This window comes from Alosa pseudoharengus, unplaced genomic scaffold (assembly GCF_046254945.1).
Source record: "Alosa pseudoharengus isolate Yale_2024_CS ecotype anadromous, Long Island Sound unplaced genomic scaffold, YU_APseudo_1.1 YU_APseudo_1.1_scf_6, whole genome shotgun sequence".
NCBI lineage: Eukaryota > Metazoa > Chordata > Actinopteri > Clupeiformes > Clupeidae > Alosa > Alosa pseudoharengus.
In genome coordinates, this window is record NW_027468848.1 from 26,912,411 (window position 1) to 26,929,870 (window position 17,460).

The window sequence follows — 17,460 nt, forward strand, 5'->3', positions numbered from 1 at the left end:
AGACCTGTGAAATCCCACCAGAGAAGGCTTTCCTGAAGTGAAATGATGACACCTGCAGACTACTTGTAAAACGTCAGGCCAAGGGCCAAGAGCCAAACCCTACATTCATGTCAATTTACAGTGCAAAATTATCATGACATGTAATCCAAGTGCATTTACACAGTAAAACACAAAAATAAAATAATTCACATGATCCCAAATTACAGAATTCTTCTTTATTATATTTACAGGAAAGCCCCATCACATGGGAATGTATAACTTTTCATTTCATTGTGACAACCTCTAAGGAGAAGATACAAAACAACAGTAAACCCTGAGATAACGACACACTAGATAACAGAAAAAAAACTAGGTTTGTTTGTTTTGCTCTTTTCTTACAACAGAAATTACAGCGGCAGGAAATATGACACAGTCAAAGATATACAGTCAAATACAACTTCAGGGCTACCAAATGACAAGTAAAAAACCTAACATAAAAAATATTCAAAGCAACATATAGTTTATTCTTCAGTGATATATACCACACATGGTTGACATTCAAAGATCTCACCAGTCTAAATGTTTGTAATTAAGAGATCTGCCTGTTCAATTAAATTAATGATTACCTTGCTTCACTACAACAAATTCAGAATTTTCTGTGGACAAATAGAAACTATGTAAATGTACTGCATTGAATGCAATACTGGATGAGTACAACACCAAAAAGATGTCTCTTGATAAAAAATGTTATTCAAACTTTACAAAAGGAGACATGAATTCTTAAAATACATTTACATATACGATTACTGCATATGACTAACTCTCAAGCCTAGGAGCGGGAGACAACTTGTAGCAAACTTTTTGCTGAAAGAATATAACAGAACAGTGCCACTTGAAACTGAAATTAAATCGAAATGTTAAATATTGATGATTTCTCCAATTAAATAATTTACTTCATACTCTGGCACTATTTCTTCATACTTTTTCAAAATAAATAAGACAAATTGCACAGAACTTTATGTATGGGTATACAATATGACATTTTTACATTAAATTAATTCACAGCCTGATTTTATGCTCCATTTTGTGGTTAACATACTGTACCTAAACAAAACATACACATGTACAATTAACCATAAATGCCAGTGCAACTGACTTAAAAAAAAACATTCAAGTTAATTTCCAAACAAATATACAAAGGCCATATCAACTCTGTTAGCATGGCTTTAATCATACGTTAAGCCCCCTCATACTTATAAAGACTACTCTCTACTGCTTTCTCAATGATGTTTTCAGCGGAGAACCTCTGGTCTAGGAATAGTAATGCGTCTATGAGGTTATTAATACTGGCTTTCATTCCTTCTCTTTCCATCCATATTCGGAGGAGTGCATACATTTTGTCGTCTGAGCAATTATTCTCCACGCCTCTGATGTCATTATCAGTGAGTCCTAAATGTCGGAAGAATCTCTTATGGAACAGCACATCCACCTCTTCAAAGAGGTCGAACGATTTCCTCAGCGATTCGTCTCCTGAATAAATAAATAACAACCTTAAATACCTTAAAAGTCACTCCAGATGACTCAAGTGTTAAAACATGGTGAAACATGAAAATGAGTGAAACATCGGAGTTTCATTTATATACGATTCTGCAGTATACATTATTTGTATTTATAAAGGAACCAAATATGGTAAAACGTCATTAAATGTGTACGTCCATGTTTTCTTACCATTTAGAGGAATGAGTCTTGGAATACTTGGAGTATGTTCTGTCACCTAAAACAGAAAACATAATGTTGGTATAACTGAAATATCTATGTGTGGGATACAGTACCAGTTAGTTAGCAAATTGCAGCAAATAACAGCAAATTGATGCAGCATCTGTATAAAATTAACCTCATACTAAATTAGTAAAATATATTAATTTTAATGATTCCAAATGTCAGAAACATCTCAATCCCAATTGTTGTTTGGAATTGAATTCTCTTACAAACATAGCTCTGTTACAAAAACAAGAAAAAATATGTACCACACAATACTCATCAAATGTTAAGGATATAAAGTATTGGAGCTGCTGGAAGATCACAGTTATGCAGTCTCTGTCCCTGGCACAAATCCTTGGAAAAGGGCAGCGAGATTAAATCAGAGCTGGGCAATCTTGTAAGCAAAGGCACAGAGTGGCAGCACTTCTTCATTCTAACTGATGCAGCAGCCATTCTAGCCATTTTTATCAACTGAACTCGATCTCCAGACAGCTGTGTAATGTATAAACCTGAGCTTGGCTGCACTGGAGACCTCTGCTAGTCACCCCGGGCCTTTGTGGACAAGACTGCCTGCCCTGTTTGGACGACATGGACAGACAGACAGAAAGCGAAAGCGTGCTCAGCGATAACACGCTCACCCGAAGGAGAGGCTGTGTCAGCGGGTTGGGAGGCGCGGAGCTGCTGTTGCCACTGCTGCTGCTGCTGCAGGAGATGGGTGTGTGGGAGGGAGGCGGAGGGAGCGCAGACAAACTGGCTTGCGAGGAGCTGGCCGTGTTAGGGAGGCTCTCTCCCAGGCCTGTGTCCTCGTCTTCTGTGGCCGCGGAACCCACCAACTGCTTCAGGGCACGGTGTATCGGCTCCTTCGTCACAGGCCTGTTCTCAACCACCTGAACATTCGTCTCCTTATGGGACATTAAAGAAGCATTAATAATGTTAAGAGCACAGTGTCAGACAATGATTTACTGATAGAAAAATAATTAAGGATATCCTGTACCGTTCTATTAAAGTTAGGTCATAAGTGGGTTGGAGTGATTGATAGGAAGCTGTCACCATTAATTGCATTTTGAGAATATAGCAAACATTGTACAGGAATTCCAATTAAGCATGGCAGCAACATTGAATGCAAATAACATTCAGATCACATTTGCAAAAGCCATGCTGGGAATTCAGTGGGAGTTCTGAAAACACTAAAGTTTCAAGGATGTGATAATTGCATGTTGTGGTTATGATATTAATTAATTTACTGTATTAGACACATATTTACCAAATTTCTCTGGTGGGTATTTTTCCTTCTCAGAGCATCTGTAAGAAAGAAAACACATAGCAATATAGTCATGAACAAACTGTATTCTTCAAGAGAAGCAGTGGGTGATTGGTGACTGTAAGCTAGTCAATTCAATTGTAAAAAATCCTAAAAAATATATAACAAACAGAAGTCTTTGCCATAATATTTGGATCCTTGGGATTTGATCTCAGGCTGGAAAAACATAGATTTCCTTAATTTGTATAAAAATTCAGATGATTGGATAGGGATGGAGACAGGGAGTCAAAGACATTTGGGGTGGAGGTTGGTGTGTCTCCCTCATGGCTCCCCCTGACTGGGCCAGACAAGTGGACTAGCTTAGCACTCCATGTAAGATAGCCCGTCCTTGGCCTTGGTAGGTGATAAAGGTAGCTGCTGCACTCCAACTGTTATCCATTACAGTGTGCGCCCGACTTTAATTTGATTGTGGAGATCCCGGGGAACTTGGAGCAGATGATCGACTTTGTGTCGTTCCAGTAATGTCCTTGTTGTTGTTGTCATTCCACAGGAGGTATCTGGGCGGACCACGTCAGTTTTAGCTAGTAGGGGCAGATGTTTAAGTTCTATAGAGTTCTTGTTAGTTTCTTCTTGTTCAATCTGTACAGTGAGCCAAGAGTTTATCAGAAGGCCTCAAGGTCGTTGGGTGATAGAGTAGCTGTTGCTTAAAACTTTAATCCCTATCCACTTGAATTATGTGCTACTTTACCTGAAATAGTCTCTGTGATACCCAAAAAATCCATCCCAGTTGCTAAATCCATGTTTGAGAGCCACTGAGCAGTCCAGAATACACAAAAGTTCTTTGTGTTGGGAGTGGATCACTTATGAAAGTTTACATTCTAAGTTTATGGCAATAATGATCCTTAAAGAAACACCATGGAAGAATATGCTACTTTGCATCAATATTCAACACTTTCAGCATTAGTACCCAGTTAGTCCAAAACCGAGGTAAAATAATTGCATTGTGTTGTTTTAAAATCTTCTTGGAGGTAAAACTGTTCCCTAAAAATATTAACCAACATGCACAAATGTGTTAAATAGTTTTATGTTTTTATACTATTTCTGAAAGTCTTCTTTGTGTCAGAAATAGCTATTTTTGAAAGGCAGCATGTAATCATTCCCCTCCATCTACAAGTCTGACAGTAACTGTGCTTACCTTGAGTAAGCAGATAACTGCAAATAAGATAAATAACTTCATTGAGATTTAGTATGAAGATTTGTATGTCCTTACCTCTCAATTTATGTGGCAAAGTCTTCCAAAAGGCAATGGCTCCTCCAAGCAAAAATAGTAGCAAGATGACTACAACAACTACAATCGCTACAGAGGAAAGAAAAATTCATTAAAACTGAATGTGCCATGTTTGTTTAAATCTCACAGATGTACTCCTGAAACAGTGCACTCAGAAAGGTGAGCGGTCCTGGACATCACAACATCACAAAACAATCAATGATAACATCATCTTTCCATCTGTATGACGCTAAGGAACAGCACCTGTGGTGTTCACAGCTTCTCTCTTCTCACAGATGGTGTTGGAGGAGGGGGTACATTGCTTCTTTTCAAACTCACCCTCTTTACATCTGGTAACAAATAAATAAATAAAACAATGTCCGCACAGTTAAGTAAATACAGAGACACCGAAAGCAAAACTGCTCTAAGCCCGTTGCCTTGCCTCATGCTTCACTGTAGCCCAACCATTTTACTGCACATCTGGCAGCATGCTATATGAAATGGCCATATCCAATCAACACACGGAGTTCAAATTCTATTTGATCTGTATCATAGCATAGTGCAGCATGCAAGAATGAATTCCTTTTGATTTCCTCTTGGTACACTCCTCTTAAGAAATTCTGCTTTTCTCTGATTAATAATACAAGTCACTACTGCAAAAAAAGAGGGAAACAGCAGCATACTTGGAACATTTCTTGCACACTTCACATGCATGGTGAGGAAGACAGAAGGAGCCTTCTTTGCACTGGCACTCTGTGTCGCTGATGCGCGTGCAGACTTTTGTGGGCTTCTGATCTGCAAAGAGGACACACACACACACTTCGAGTTAATACGAAACACAAGACTTTGCTCTGACAATCAGTTGATCACCAGCTCAGTGCATTTTGTGCTGTATATTTCATGAGCCTATATTCAGATGGTTAGAAGATCACAAAAGATATTATGGCACAATGTGGTGTAGCAGAGTTAACAGAAGCAGAGAGGGACAAACAGGCACGCAGGCCCAAGGTGATGCAACCTGTTGGTTTCTTCACAACAATTTAGCCCCTTTCCCTGTGCTTCTTATGTACTAATACTTGGCTGGTGTTGTTGAGATTAATTCAATTCATCTTTGCGACAGGCGAGAGCAGCCAAACTGTGGCATATTAGGATTGGTTTGGACTGCAATGTTTGTATTGGTTATTGACCACCAACAAGCAAAACAAACAAAAAATTTAACACAGTGCTGAGCCAATGCCAGGGTCGGCCAAAGCAAGCCAACCTGGAACAAAGCCACTTGGCAGAGGAAGCAAAGCAGGCTGCCAGGTAAGATGGGCTCTTTCTGGGATCGCCAAGCTGACACACGTATACAGCCAAACATTTAACATTCACACTGCCCAATAAAGAATATATATATATATATATATATATATATATACACACACTCTATGGCCTTCGGTAGTGTCTTGTTTTTGGAATTGGGTCTATATTCCTCAGATACAGTATAATGCCCAAAACTATTTTTCTTAATGGCAGGTCGCTAGGACTCAGGACATCATTGGTCAAAGCAATTCTCTATCCATCAAAATCGTGTAACATTCAAGGGTTCATTCACTGTCTCTGATTAACACTTTTTTTTAACACCTATCTACCAGCTCAACACTGATTTCACCAGCAAAGGGGAACATCTGCACACTGAAGCCTATTAAACTGTCCGTTTATCTCAGGGATAGGGAAAACCAGTCAGTCTGATGCCCATTTCAGTGGCAGCCTATTCGCACCTGCTGAAAGAACAATCGTACAGCGACACTGATGCCTGAGTCACACTGGCGGTATGCATTCCCCCTTCTGCCACAGACCCAGTCATTCTGATGCTGAGGAGAGTATTTGCCAAGACAGTGAATTTGAACCAGCTTTATAAACCTAAGTGCAGTGTCACAATAGTTTAAACATGCCTCTGTCTCTGCTCCACTTCCTCTTAGATTGTGCACTCCCTATGTACTTAAATAGACTATTCCCTAGGTTGTTTATAAACTGTAGTAAACTCTGATGCTTGTTTGTTTGGGCAGTCATTTAGCCACAGCCTCACAGGACAGTTCCACAGGAACACTGACATGTTTCTCTACGAAAAATTTGTTGTATTATTATTCTCAAATGTGCCAGTTTGTCTTTTCACCAACTGGTCCTACTTTCTCTTTCTCGCTATCTATACAGTATCATAATGAAGGGCATTTGCTAAATGTCAAAAGCTTCCTCTACATTTCAACAACAAATTATTTTAAATGGCAAAACACAACCCTTAACCTGACCAATTCAACATGCATCTTCAAGGCAACATACTCAAGATGGAGGAAATGATGATTCGGAAGCATGTTGCCATTGAACTGGTTAACTATCCAAACAAAGCAATCTATACAACTTGGGAGGTCAGAATCAAAACAATTGATGCTAAATACCATTACCATAAGAAAACATTTTTTTTCTAACCCCCTACAGTAAACAACGTATTATTGAAAAATAACTATTATTAACTCTTACAATGAGGTTGCAATTTAATGATATAGAGTAGGCAGTACTGTAGGTCACTAGTCATTTGTAATTCAGTGTATGGACTAGGGCCTACAAGTCTAATGTTGATTAATGATTCTTACCTGGAGGACACTTTGTGCATGATAAACATTGACTTAGTCCATTCTCATGTTCAGTGTATGTGTCATAATCACATGCTTCACAGCTTCCCTCCTTTAATGTTTCAGTGCAATGCTCCTTAACATAAGTGCCTGATGAGACAAATGGAACATATGAGATGTTGCACTTTAGAGGATCAATAAACCAAAAAAGAATTGTTGAAAAAGCAAGCATTTTTTATTTGGATAGTTGACTTCGAGTTTATTTCTATTTTTTTTCTGTAATTGTTCACTGAACATCACCTTGACCAAAGCCAAATCTCGAACCCTAACTTTAGCCAAGACCTGGGACCATACAAATGAAGTGTGACCCTTAAGTTATCCTTATAGCCTACTTACCTGCTGGGCATTTTAAACAGCAGATGCCTTCGTGTGGATATGTCCCTGCTTTGCAAGAAATGTCTCGTAAAGTCCGATTCTTTCTAACATTTTCTTCTAGTTCCCAAAGTGTCCTAGCAGCGGCCAGGTGAATGAGCCATAACAAAATTACAATCTGAAACAGACCACAACACAATCTACATTTGTAGCCTATTTGGAAAAAAGTGTTAAACGGAAATCGATCTAAATCGAAATATTAATAGATACATAGGATCCATAATAAAGAACAGAATACATTCGAGTTCTTTGCATGCAATGCACACAAGTTTGTTATGGTAGTTCGGCAGCACTCACTACTCAAACTTAAAATCAATTCCGCTACATGCGTGTCCGATGAAACCTGTTATTGTTAACAGAAAAGACACATAACTTGCTGTTGCTGTAGCCTACATTAATGATATGACCCTATGTCTACTTTAACTTATCACACTGCCGACAAAAGCTTATCTTATAGTCGATGTAGTTTTCCATAGGCCCATTACGCTTATCATGTCGTAGTAGGCTACAGCTACAGCCTATAGTCTCGTGAAGTAGGCTATTAGAGCCTTGAAAGCTCTTGTTTGGCTTGTTTGGCTTGTAGGCTATAACCTACCTGACCGCTTACTCGCTTCATACTTAACGTCGATGTCGTCCTCTTACTGACATTGTAGAAAAGGAAGAATAACTTTTCTTGACAAAACTTTAGCCTATATTTTCGACGATTTCAGACGAGTGGACAGCGCGTTCCAGTCGGTCCAGCCACTGGCGCATAGCCTGACATTCATAAACTTCCGGAGAAGGTCTGGGACGAGTCAATGCATCCGCCCCGCAAACTTATCAGTGCGTCACAGTAGGTGAGGCCAGTTGGAGAAAAGAAAGAAAAAAAAGTAGGCCAAGGAAGAAACAGGAGAAGACATTCGCACACAGAAGCACATTCTTATCACACATTAGCGTTTAGTGGGAACTGGGAAGCATAATGGAAATGAATAGGCTATGTCAGGTCAGGTGTTATTCAACCCAATTGAATAATTCAATAACTGATGAGGACAGAGTGGTGAGAGTTAACATTAAGTAGCCTAGCCTAAAAGTCTGGGTTTCACAATAATCTCTCTTCTGGATATGTAGGCTATTACATGCACTCTGGATTTTTATAATTTTCTATTAATGAAGTACAAAATGCAATACATATCTTATTGACATAACCTTATTTATTTATTTTAGCTAAACTGGAAAACACCTCAAGCCGTTTCTTTCTTTCTTTCTAACTTGGCTTGTGTTGGTCTTCAGCTATCACCCTCAACCCTGTATGCCGAGGCCTACACAGACCGACGTTTGGTTGACACTATCTTCAGAGTAGCTGCCTGGACTGCTGTGATATTCTGCTGGCAAGTCCCATCAGCATAATGGCAGAAAAGGAAACAGCTTACTATAGGATCCATTGGGGAAACATTCACCAAGTCAAAGGGGAATTTCATACCAGTGTGAAAGAATGTCAGAAAAAGTGTCACTTCATCGTTGTTTGCTCTGACCACTTTGATGAGGGTAAGCTCTAACTCACTCCAACAGTTTCCAAGCATTTCTGTGGTTATTCACTTAGATACCGTAGATTCATTCATCAGACATAAATGTGTACATAGGCTATGACGTAGAATAAAGCTTGACATATTTGTCTGCGGTTTGTAGAATTCTTCTGAAAGACCGAACAACAGGCGAATGAGACAGGCGTACACCACCCAACTCTGACTCAGTGCACTGTAAGTTAATGAAGAACTTGTTGACACTTAGTAACTGGAATGTTACAGTGGACCTACTTCTTACATTATATTTATATATATCGTGCATATTCTCCTGGACTATTGATTATGTTCGATTTTAAGAGTTGCTGCTTTTTCATAGCCTACTAGTTTCTCTGTTGATTTACATCAAAAAGCATAATCAGACACTACCACTGTAGTACTACTGTGAGACAGCAGATTAAGTTGTGACTCATTTAAATTGTAAAAAATATTATCCCTAGCTTAAACTTAATAAATAAGTAAATTAAAGAGTTTTGACATGTTTATGCATTTTTTCTTTTTTTGAGTTACTGTGACCCTTTTTGACATGATAAGACACATGGCGAGGGGGGCTTTTCCCTACAACTGCTCATTTAGAGATAAGAGACAAAATGAAGTCAAGTCAAGTTGTCTGCCTCTGACAAATCCAATGCATGTTAAACTGTCTCTGAACAATTTTGAAGATTAGAACCGCCCAACAGTCTCCTCCCTTCCTCAACCAGTGGATTTATCTCCTTGGTTTTGTTGTGTCTGCAACGGTAATGATATTAACATTTCCCAGTCAATAAAGGTGTCTTGGGACAGAGTTTTGTCTTCATTCTGTCACACTGTTTTTTGAATAGCAATTTCAAAACACACACACACACACACACACAATACGTATGCTCCTCTGTGAGATAGATAAACCATAGTCACTTTAAACATGTCAAAATGGTGGAGGTTCATAGCAAAGGCTTTGTCAGTGTGAAGGCATTTATTGTCTTCACTCACCAAGGTTATTTTCTCCCGTACAGTAGCCTCTCTGTTTTCCCGGTGGCCTTTAAACTGTTATATTGACCCAAGGAATGGAGTTCTCTGTAGAAGTCTTGGCACATATGAAATCCATGAGGAAATTGCCCTGGTGTGATAAGTACCTTATCAAGCCCTTAGTCCAATGCAGCTCAACAGTTAAGCAGACACTAGGGGGCCATAGAATCACTATGGTCATTATGGTGAGTGTCAGCACTGTCCACCAGTCCTCCCATGATAGGACTTAATTTACGTGTGCGTACAAAGGGAGCAGAAAAGAGGCCTGTTAAAGCACGAGGCTGTCACCAGCACTACTTTTTTTTTACTGTCCCCGGATTTACAAGATACCCCGTGCTGTGTTAAGGAAGAGCCTGTGATAAGGAAGAAGGTCTTTGCGATGCTGGATGTAGCAGCTAGACTATTTAAAGGCTTATCTGTGAGACTAGGCGTTTTAAATTCAATATTCAAAAAGCTGCAGTTGTAATAGAAAAGTATATTCGGATGGCTCAGACAGAGAGAGCGCAGATATATGGGCGTAATTCTTAGCTTGTATTTCTAAACAGTGTGAGCTCAGAGTTACAATCTCACTGGATCACACAGAAGACTAATCTCAAAGACTAATCTCAATGGATCACACAGAATTACTTTTTCTTGATGTCAGCACTGTTTCACTGTTCAAATCAAGTAGTTGTAGATATATTTCATATACTGATATAAATAAGTATATTATCTTCCTGAAAACACTCCTACATTCTGCTATTTTATTTGATGTGTGACCAGCATTTGCATATGGGACCTTAAAGGGGGGGGGGGCTATGGAACTGTAAGGGTATGTGTCACCTAGTGGTCACCTAGTGATACTAGAAAGTACAGCGAGAGCTGGCGGTCTGGAGCAACAATGCAGTGGGGGACACACAAGGAGAAGTGCAGGGGGATGAAGCCACTAGATGGCATTGTAACATAATGCTAATTAATGAAATCCCACAGTGCAGCCTGCAGATAGTTCTATGATCAAACCACTGTTTTAATCTACAGACAAACCAGTTTACGTCAAAGCAAATCTCAAGAGTACATTATCAATTGTACCCATCTTCTCTGAGAAGCAGATAGAGAAAAAGCAGTCTTAATAAACAAAGAAAGGTCACATGCAGCTTTTCAGCTATGCCCTTTCCATGAACACCTCACTTGGTGGAGAAAGTTAAAGTATCTACTTACATGACAAGCAAGCTTAATTTCAACTGTACATTTATTTCCAAAAGGCTGCATATACATCTGCAAATTCTACTGTACAGAAAACATCCAAAATGTTCATAATTATAGATACATTATACCACAAGCTGCCCCGGCAATACCAAACATGGATGTTTCACACTAGAAAAAAAGCTCTTGCTGCCTACCCTTTAGTGTACTCATATATACCATTTGATGTAATGTACTATGGTTTTGTTTTTCAGCCCTGCCTATACTTTACAACATTCACCATTTACAGTAGATAAACAAGGCACAAGAATAGTGATGATGCGGAAGGCCATGCGTGATATGGGCAGATAGTGAGAGAGAGAGAGAGAGAGAGAGAAAGAGAGAGATAACTGCATCCTAAATGAGTGTGATGGCAACAACCAACCAGACATTTCCATATAAGTGTCCAAATGTATCTGCAAATAAAAATAAAAAAGACAAGCTCTCTTTGAAGTGAATCACACATATACACTGAGATTTATATTCAATCTCGGACAAACAAACTTGAAAACATAATACTGCACATACACTGAGCTGAGCTTGGTGAAGCAGATGCTATGTGTGGGTTGAGGGGAGAGCAGAGCAACTGAATGCATGTTTATGTGTGTGTGAGAGAGAGAGCATTTGGACTAGATGTAGGTGGGCCGGAATACTTAAGCCAACTGAGACGTCAGTGAACAGATTTGACCTAGAACATCCAAATGGACCAGATCAATGAAAATGGCCGAGAAATAAGGAAGTACAAAAATAGTTTCTGAATTAGGTAAGATAGGAAACTGGAACACTGATGAGTCGGAAAGGGGTCCCAAATGTGTTACTCTTTTTAATCAATTCCAAATCCAGCAAGAGAGAAAAATGGGAAATTGATCAATACGGAAATTCTGATGGAGTGCAACTGAGACTCATATATGGCAGACAGGTGCCGAATCACTTGACTATCTCTTAGATGATCATAACGATTTTAGTGTCTAAAAGTGCATAACGAAATAGGTATATGACCCTGAAAAACTAGAGTATGCCTGCTGCTTCCTTTTGTGAAGATATGATGATGGCTTGACAAGCAAAGGTTCTAGAGAAATGAAATTCGTGGGCTGACAGACTATACAAAGAGACAGCAGGACCACACCATGTTTTATGTGGGCCTACTGTAGCACATTTTTGTATGAAAAAACAATGAAAGGAAAGTACTTGTTTCACTTTTCTCTCAGTTTCTCTGACAATACTGCACAGAAGAGAGAATCGTATTTGTTTAAACAACACACATACAGTAAGAGTCACACATACAACAACAGATGGCAAAATCATGAGGATTAATGAAACTTTGAATCACACAAAACAGCTCATAAAAACAATACTGTATTCTTTTTTAAAGTAGAATTGCAAGATAGAAGCTTGTGGTACTACATGTGTAATATATAACCCTTTAAAATGCCGTTACAAAGCTTGCATTTACGAAAAAAAGAAAGAAAAAAAACTATTAAATAAAAAAAATAAAAAACACAAAATTAGCCTCAAAGCAAAACATACCTCACCATACTGTAGTGTTTATATAGTTTAGGTTTTTTTTTTTTAATGCAGTAGACAACATTTTTCAGACCTCCAATATTTGAATAAATGAATGTTAGAATATTTGCAAGACTTATTGGCAGAGTGGAGAAAGACTTGTTGGTGGGACATAAAATGATTTCTTGGCAGAATATCAGTCACCGTTCAGCAACTGCAACCATTTTTGCACACCCTTTAAAACTGTGCCGAGCCATGCTAAGATCATCTTAGCTCAGGGGGAGTTGTACAGTATCTCTCCATTACGGTGATGGCACAGGAGAAAACTGATTACTCTGGTGACATGTCTCAGACTCAACCTGCCAGTATCTAAAGGAACCATTTTGAATATCTCTTTCCTCACAGTTGTCCCACATTTCCACCAATTGGGACACTATCCTAAATGACAGACCCTCTCAATCCTTTCGTCAGAACCATACACAGCCAATGAACACCTGTATACAGCTGGCTTTCCACTATGCCAAGACATCTGTGGTAATACCTCCTTTGTTGCTTTCCTCCTCCCACTAACATCGGAAAACCTGTTTGTTGAGCGCTGATTTTGCCAAGGCTTTCTGAATAACATATCCGCTGTACTCAATTCCTCCCGCAGCCTGTTTAATGACATGTTTCACCTACTAGTCAGGAACTCCGTGTTGGAACCCCACATGGTCGAGGGCGGGGATTGGCTGGCGCTTTGATCAGGTTCTGAAGCAGGGCTGCGATTCATGGCATGGCATAGATCAACTCATCTGCCAAAGCATATGGTAAGACAACCTAAGCTCTGCATGGCACAGGACAGAGTAGCATGGCTTTTTAAAAGCAAGCTAGGAGGGAAAGACACCACAACAGCAAGCCCCTAATCTTTAGTTTTGTCATAGCAGCCCTCAATCCTTCATAATGTTGTTGCAATGTCTCAACAGTGTATACACTGACAGAGCAAATGCTGTTGGGAGCAGTCGACACATACTACTTGAATGAAATGAAGTTGTTGTGTTTTACAGTAAGAATAACATCAAATACTGGGTGTTTTTTCAGTAATGTTACGAGGTTAACGGCAGGCCCATCCACTGTGCCACAGAATGACAATTACGGCACAAACACTTGTAGGTGAAGTGGTATGTCCAGCGGTTATGCATATTTTTGTGGACCTGCTAACCTTGCATAATGTCTGAACCTGAGCAAAATATGCATGTTTAGGTCATAGGAATGTTGAACAAACTAAACACAACTACCCAACTTCAAAAAAAAAAATGTTGAAACCACTGAATCCATCTTCATTAAAACTCATACAGCAAATCAACATGAAACAATCTTCTCTGGTAAATAATAGTTAAAGATATGCTAATGAGAGGGGGAAAAGCTAAGCTTCCAGATATATAGTGTCCCTTCCTAGGGCCTTCTGCTGGTGTGACTTATGTGGTGTGATATTGGAACTGATATTTTTAGAGACCTGATATAGGTAAAGGGTGAGTTGATCTTAGGAGGTTCCTTTGCAGCAAAAAAATAGGACTCTACTGTTTGCAAAACCAAGGCTCACTACATTCCCATCCAAACGCCAACAGTTTCACGCAAAAGCACTATCCGCAGATTCCCTTTTTCATCAGCACAGTGGTATATATCTGGATGGAGGAAGCGGAAAAATCAACACAGTCCCTAGTGTAGCATTTTAAATTCTCCTCTGCTATTTGGTACAGATGTGAAAATGTAAGAGTCAATATATATGCAAATAAGATCAAACACCATAGACCAAGGCTCGGAGAGGGAAGGGATTAGTACAAACATAGAGACTGTACTTATCATGGTCAGAGAAAAAAAATGCTACTTTGTGAGTTTGGTACTGTGAGAAAGTGTTTAGCAGTTATGGAGTAAACTCGGAGCTTCTATTGGAGTTCATGGGTTCTTCAGGGTAAACAAAACACAGATAACAAAAAAAAAAAACAATCAAACAAACACATAAGTGCAATGCAGTCCTTTTCAGAAGGCAAACTTCAATAAAAGGAGTACAAGCAGGACATAATTCAAAGGTAGATATACACGCACATGTGTGTAACAGAAATCACGCTTAACAACCACATATCAAGAGTAAAACCCCATAAACCTCGAGAAAATATGACATGATGAAGATGGACTTGAACGAAGAGGTTAAACTTTCTTTTGGCTGCAGTAGACTGGTACCAAGTTCCTTTATTCATTCTATGGTAAAAAATTACCACCACACACGCACGCACACACACACACACACACACACACACACACACATAGTACAGAATACAGTGCCTTTGATCTGCAAGCAAGATCTGACAGATGACATTTTGCTCGTACAAAGCACTTGAACAGTTTGCTTTTTAGGTAATTGATACGTTGCTGTGGACTTTGCTTTGACCAGCACTCCCCTGTGACTAACCCTGGAGATGCAGGGATTGAGTTTGCATTCTCCTACCGCATGTTGACTGCCAGAATGTTGATTATATTAGGCCATTTTTTTTAAGTTTTGAAGTTTGTTTCATTTTGTCTTGTTTGTGTTTTTTTTTCTTCCATAATAAGACCGAAATTGTTCCCTCATTGGTTATAGTCTTGGCGTGGCTCCTCTGGGCTCTTGAGCTGGTGCTTCGAGTTGATCTTGCCTATCTCCTCCAAAGCGCTGGCTAGCGAGTCAAGGTCGCCATTGTCCTGGTTCTGAGCCTCCCACAGGCTCAGGATGACTGCAGAGGGACTCCTCTGCTTCGCAAAATAGGACAAGTTCCTGGTGGCACAGACAAGGGAGGGGGGGGGGGGGGGGTCAATGTACCATTTCACAGTTAAACTGAGTGTGCTTGCACTTGAAACATGAAATGCAAAATATTCGTTTTTCTTTTTAAAGTGAGTGGGAGTTAGATTGGGATATCTTCAGCATGTTAATATCAGACCAGAGATCTAAGCCTAAGACATCACTGCTTAACTGAAAGGTTGCATATGCACAGATCAGCCATACCATGTCACATCTGAGGGAGTAATTTCACAGAATTGTCTAGATCTTTTTTTAGGAGACTCAACTTTCTGCATTTCCCAGAACCTAAACTCTACACACAGGTAAATCCACTAGGGGGCACTGTGTTAACACAATGAACTATGAACCATTTTACACTTCCTAGTACATGTACATCCTATACATGTATGGGCAGGTGTGACCCTTGTACGTAAATACATCATTAAGCTTCAGCACCACCTTAAAAAACATTCCCTTTAGCAGATAGGGAACCAATCATCTAAATTATTACTAGTGTGAGAGCAAGCTACCCTGGCTACACGAGCCACAGGAGATGTATTAAAAAAAAAAGAAACTGATAAGCGTGGATGACCACAGCTAGGTTTTCAATTAACTCTGTAGCCTCGGATAGAGCCGGAGGTGCTTTATCTTCATCTTTTGAACTGCGGAGCCTTACCTCTCTATGTGAAGCTTCTGTGCTAAGAGCTGCCAGTCCTTGCCTTTAGCATTGGCAGTGTCAAAAGTGGCGCAGATCCTCTGTCGGATTGACAGTGGTATTTTGAAGGCTTTGGCCCCCGTGTGCGAGGTGACTGTGCAGTCTGCCTGCATAAAATATGGAACCGTCTGTTTTTCACTCTGTGAAGGAGACAAGCAGAACAGGCGGAGAGCCGAGGAGTCACAACAGTGTCTGACATTTTGGAATGCCTGAAGGATGAGCACTCGAGCTACTTCCGCTGACTGCAAACCCCCAAAGACTTTCCTCTTTTTTTCCCCTCAGACTCGGGTCGTCACACAGCATTGCATTAAAATTCCACTATAATGCTTATATATTGATGACTTGGGATGGTTAAGGGGAGCGTAACGAGGAGGAGCCAGCCAGATATTTATCGGCGTGGGTTTTTTGCACTGACCTCTGTGACAGAAGTGTAGACCTGCAGAATCTGCTCGTGGCCCTTGACCTGCCGCACGCTGATCTTGCAGGACAGCTGGGTGTTGGCCGAACTATATCTCTCCAGTAGGAAGGCACAGTGCAAGGGTTGCTGGTTGCTGCACCACACTTGGGAGAAGGAGAATTCCTGAGGGAAGAGAGAGAGCAAGAGAGAGAGAGATATGGAGAGAGATAGGGAGAGAGAGAGTGAGGTTAAAGGGGGAAGGGAGGCCAGGAGGAATGCCTAGACGAAGACCCTCCCGTCTGCAAATGTCTCCTGCCCTCCCTGAAAAGATGAGTCAGTCTCTGCCCTTGCAAAGGACCGAGCACGTAGCAAAATAACACATCAACATTAAATGCGCCGGCGGGTCTTTGAAGTGTTCATCAGAGAGAGAGAGAGAGAGAGAGAGAGAGAGAGAGAGGGAGAGATGGAGAAAGAGAGAGGGAGAGAACCGGTAGAAAAGGTACACAAGATATGCAAGATGGCGGAATTATCGCATAGCAGCACATTGATATGGCCTCTTTTTGAAAAAGGTATCTTGGTGGAGTTTCTCTGGTGACAAGCACAAGAAAAAAAAGCCTTTGCTTCAATCACGGTGGAACTCTATTAATGGAACTCACTTACAACCTGAGAATTGGAAGTGCTATCTGGGTGGTGGTGGGGCTCTGTGAAAATGGGCTGGTGTGAAAATGATGTGGTCTTTGATGCATAATTAATTTGCCTGAAATGGCACATCTGTGGGCAGCGTCCTTGACCTCGCCTGCGCTCCCCCTCCTCTCTCCCTGCATATTAAGATGACCTGCAACTGATTCATTCACGACACTGGGCACAGGGAGAAGGGCCATGAATAAAAGCACAGGGGCCCTGACTTGTCTTTAGGGGACTCTTAACACCCCCTCCCCCCCCCACATACACACATCATCCTAT

General features: G+C 40.3%; 2 protein-coding genes and 1 long non-coding RNA gene across 4 annotated transcripts in view; 1 reads left to right on the forward strand and 2 right to left on the reverse strand.

Moving 5' to 3' along the window:
* Positions 1-200: 200 nt before the first annotated feature.
* On the reverse strand, positions 201-8,097 carry hdr (hematopoietic death receptor). 2 transcript variants are annotated; one of them, XM_076270071.1, is made up of 10 exons: positions 7,905-8,097; positions 7,274-7,427; positions 6,899-7,027; positions 4,952-5,063; positions 4,533-4,618; positions 4,272-4,358; positions 3,005-3,042; positions 2,571-2,642; positions 1,708-1,753; positions 201-1,509 (listed from the first exon to the last, which is right to left on the reverse strand). In XM_076270071.1, the coding sequence occupies exons 1-10, from the start codon at positions 7,923-7,925 to the stop codon at positions 1,217-1,219; spliced, it is 1,038 nt and encodes a 345-aa protein (XP_076126186.1). In that variant the 5' UTR covers positions 7,926-8,097; the 3' UTR covers positions 201-1,216. The 2 variants fall into 2 exon arrangements, with proteins under 2 accessions (XP_076126186.1, XP_076126185.1); XM_076270070.1 differs by having other exon boundaries at positions 2,379-2,642.
* A 446-nt stretch (positions 8,098-8,543) lies between these two features.
* On the forward strand, positions 8,544-13,450 carry LOC143105549 (uncharacterized). The gene is made up of 3 exons (XR_012983499.1): positions 8,544-8,833; positions 8,975-9,045; positions 13,003-13,450. It is a non-coding gene; the product is annotated as an uncharacterized LOC143105549 (long non-coding RNA).
* Positions 13,451-15,198: 1,748 nt separating this feature from the next.
* Positions 15,199-17,460, reverse strand: part of unc5db (unc-5 netrin receptor Db) — a 45,865-nt gene continuing 43,603 nt past the window's right edge. Inside the window, exons 15-17 of the mRNA XM_076271349.1 lie at positions 16,516-16,680; positions 16,062-16,240; positions 15,199-15,382 (exon numbers count right to left, since the gene is read on the reverse strand). Of these exons, the coding sequence (XP_076127464.1) occupies positions 15,199-15,382; positions 16,062-16,240; positions 16,516-16,680 (528 nt within the window). The remainder of the gene's footprint in view (positions 15,383-16,061; positions 16,241-16,515; positions 16,681-17,460) is intronic.

Bases quoted from the DNA above. Each gene is read 5' to 3' on its own strand.
- hdr (XM_076270070.1), bottom strand. From the start codon at position 7,925: ATGAAGCGAGTAAGCGGTCAG. The intron at 5,064-6,898 runs GTAAGAATCATT...TCCTCTTTGCAG, and splicing joins ATGCACAAAGTGTCCTCCAG to ATCAGAAGCCCACAAAAGTC. The intron at 4,359-4,532 runs GTGCTGTTCCTT...TTTCCTCTGTAG, and splicing joins AGAAGCTGTGAACACCACAG to CGATTGTAGTTGTTGTAGTC.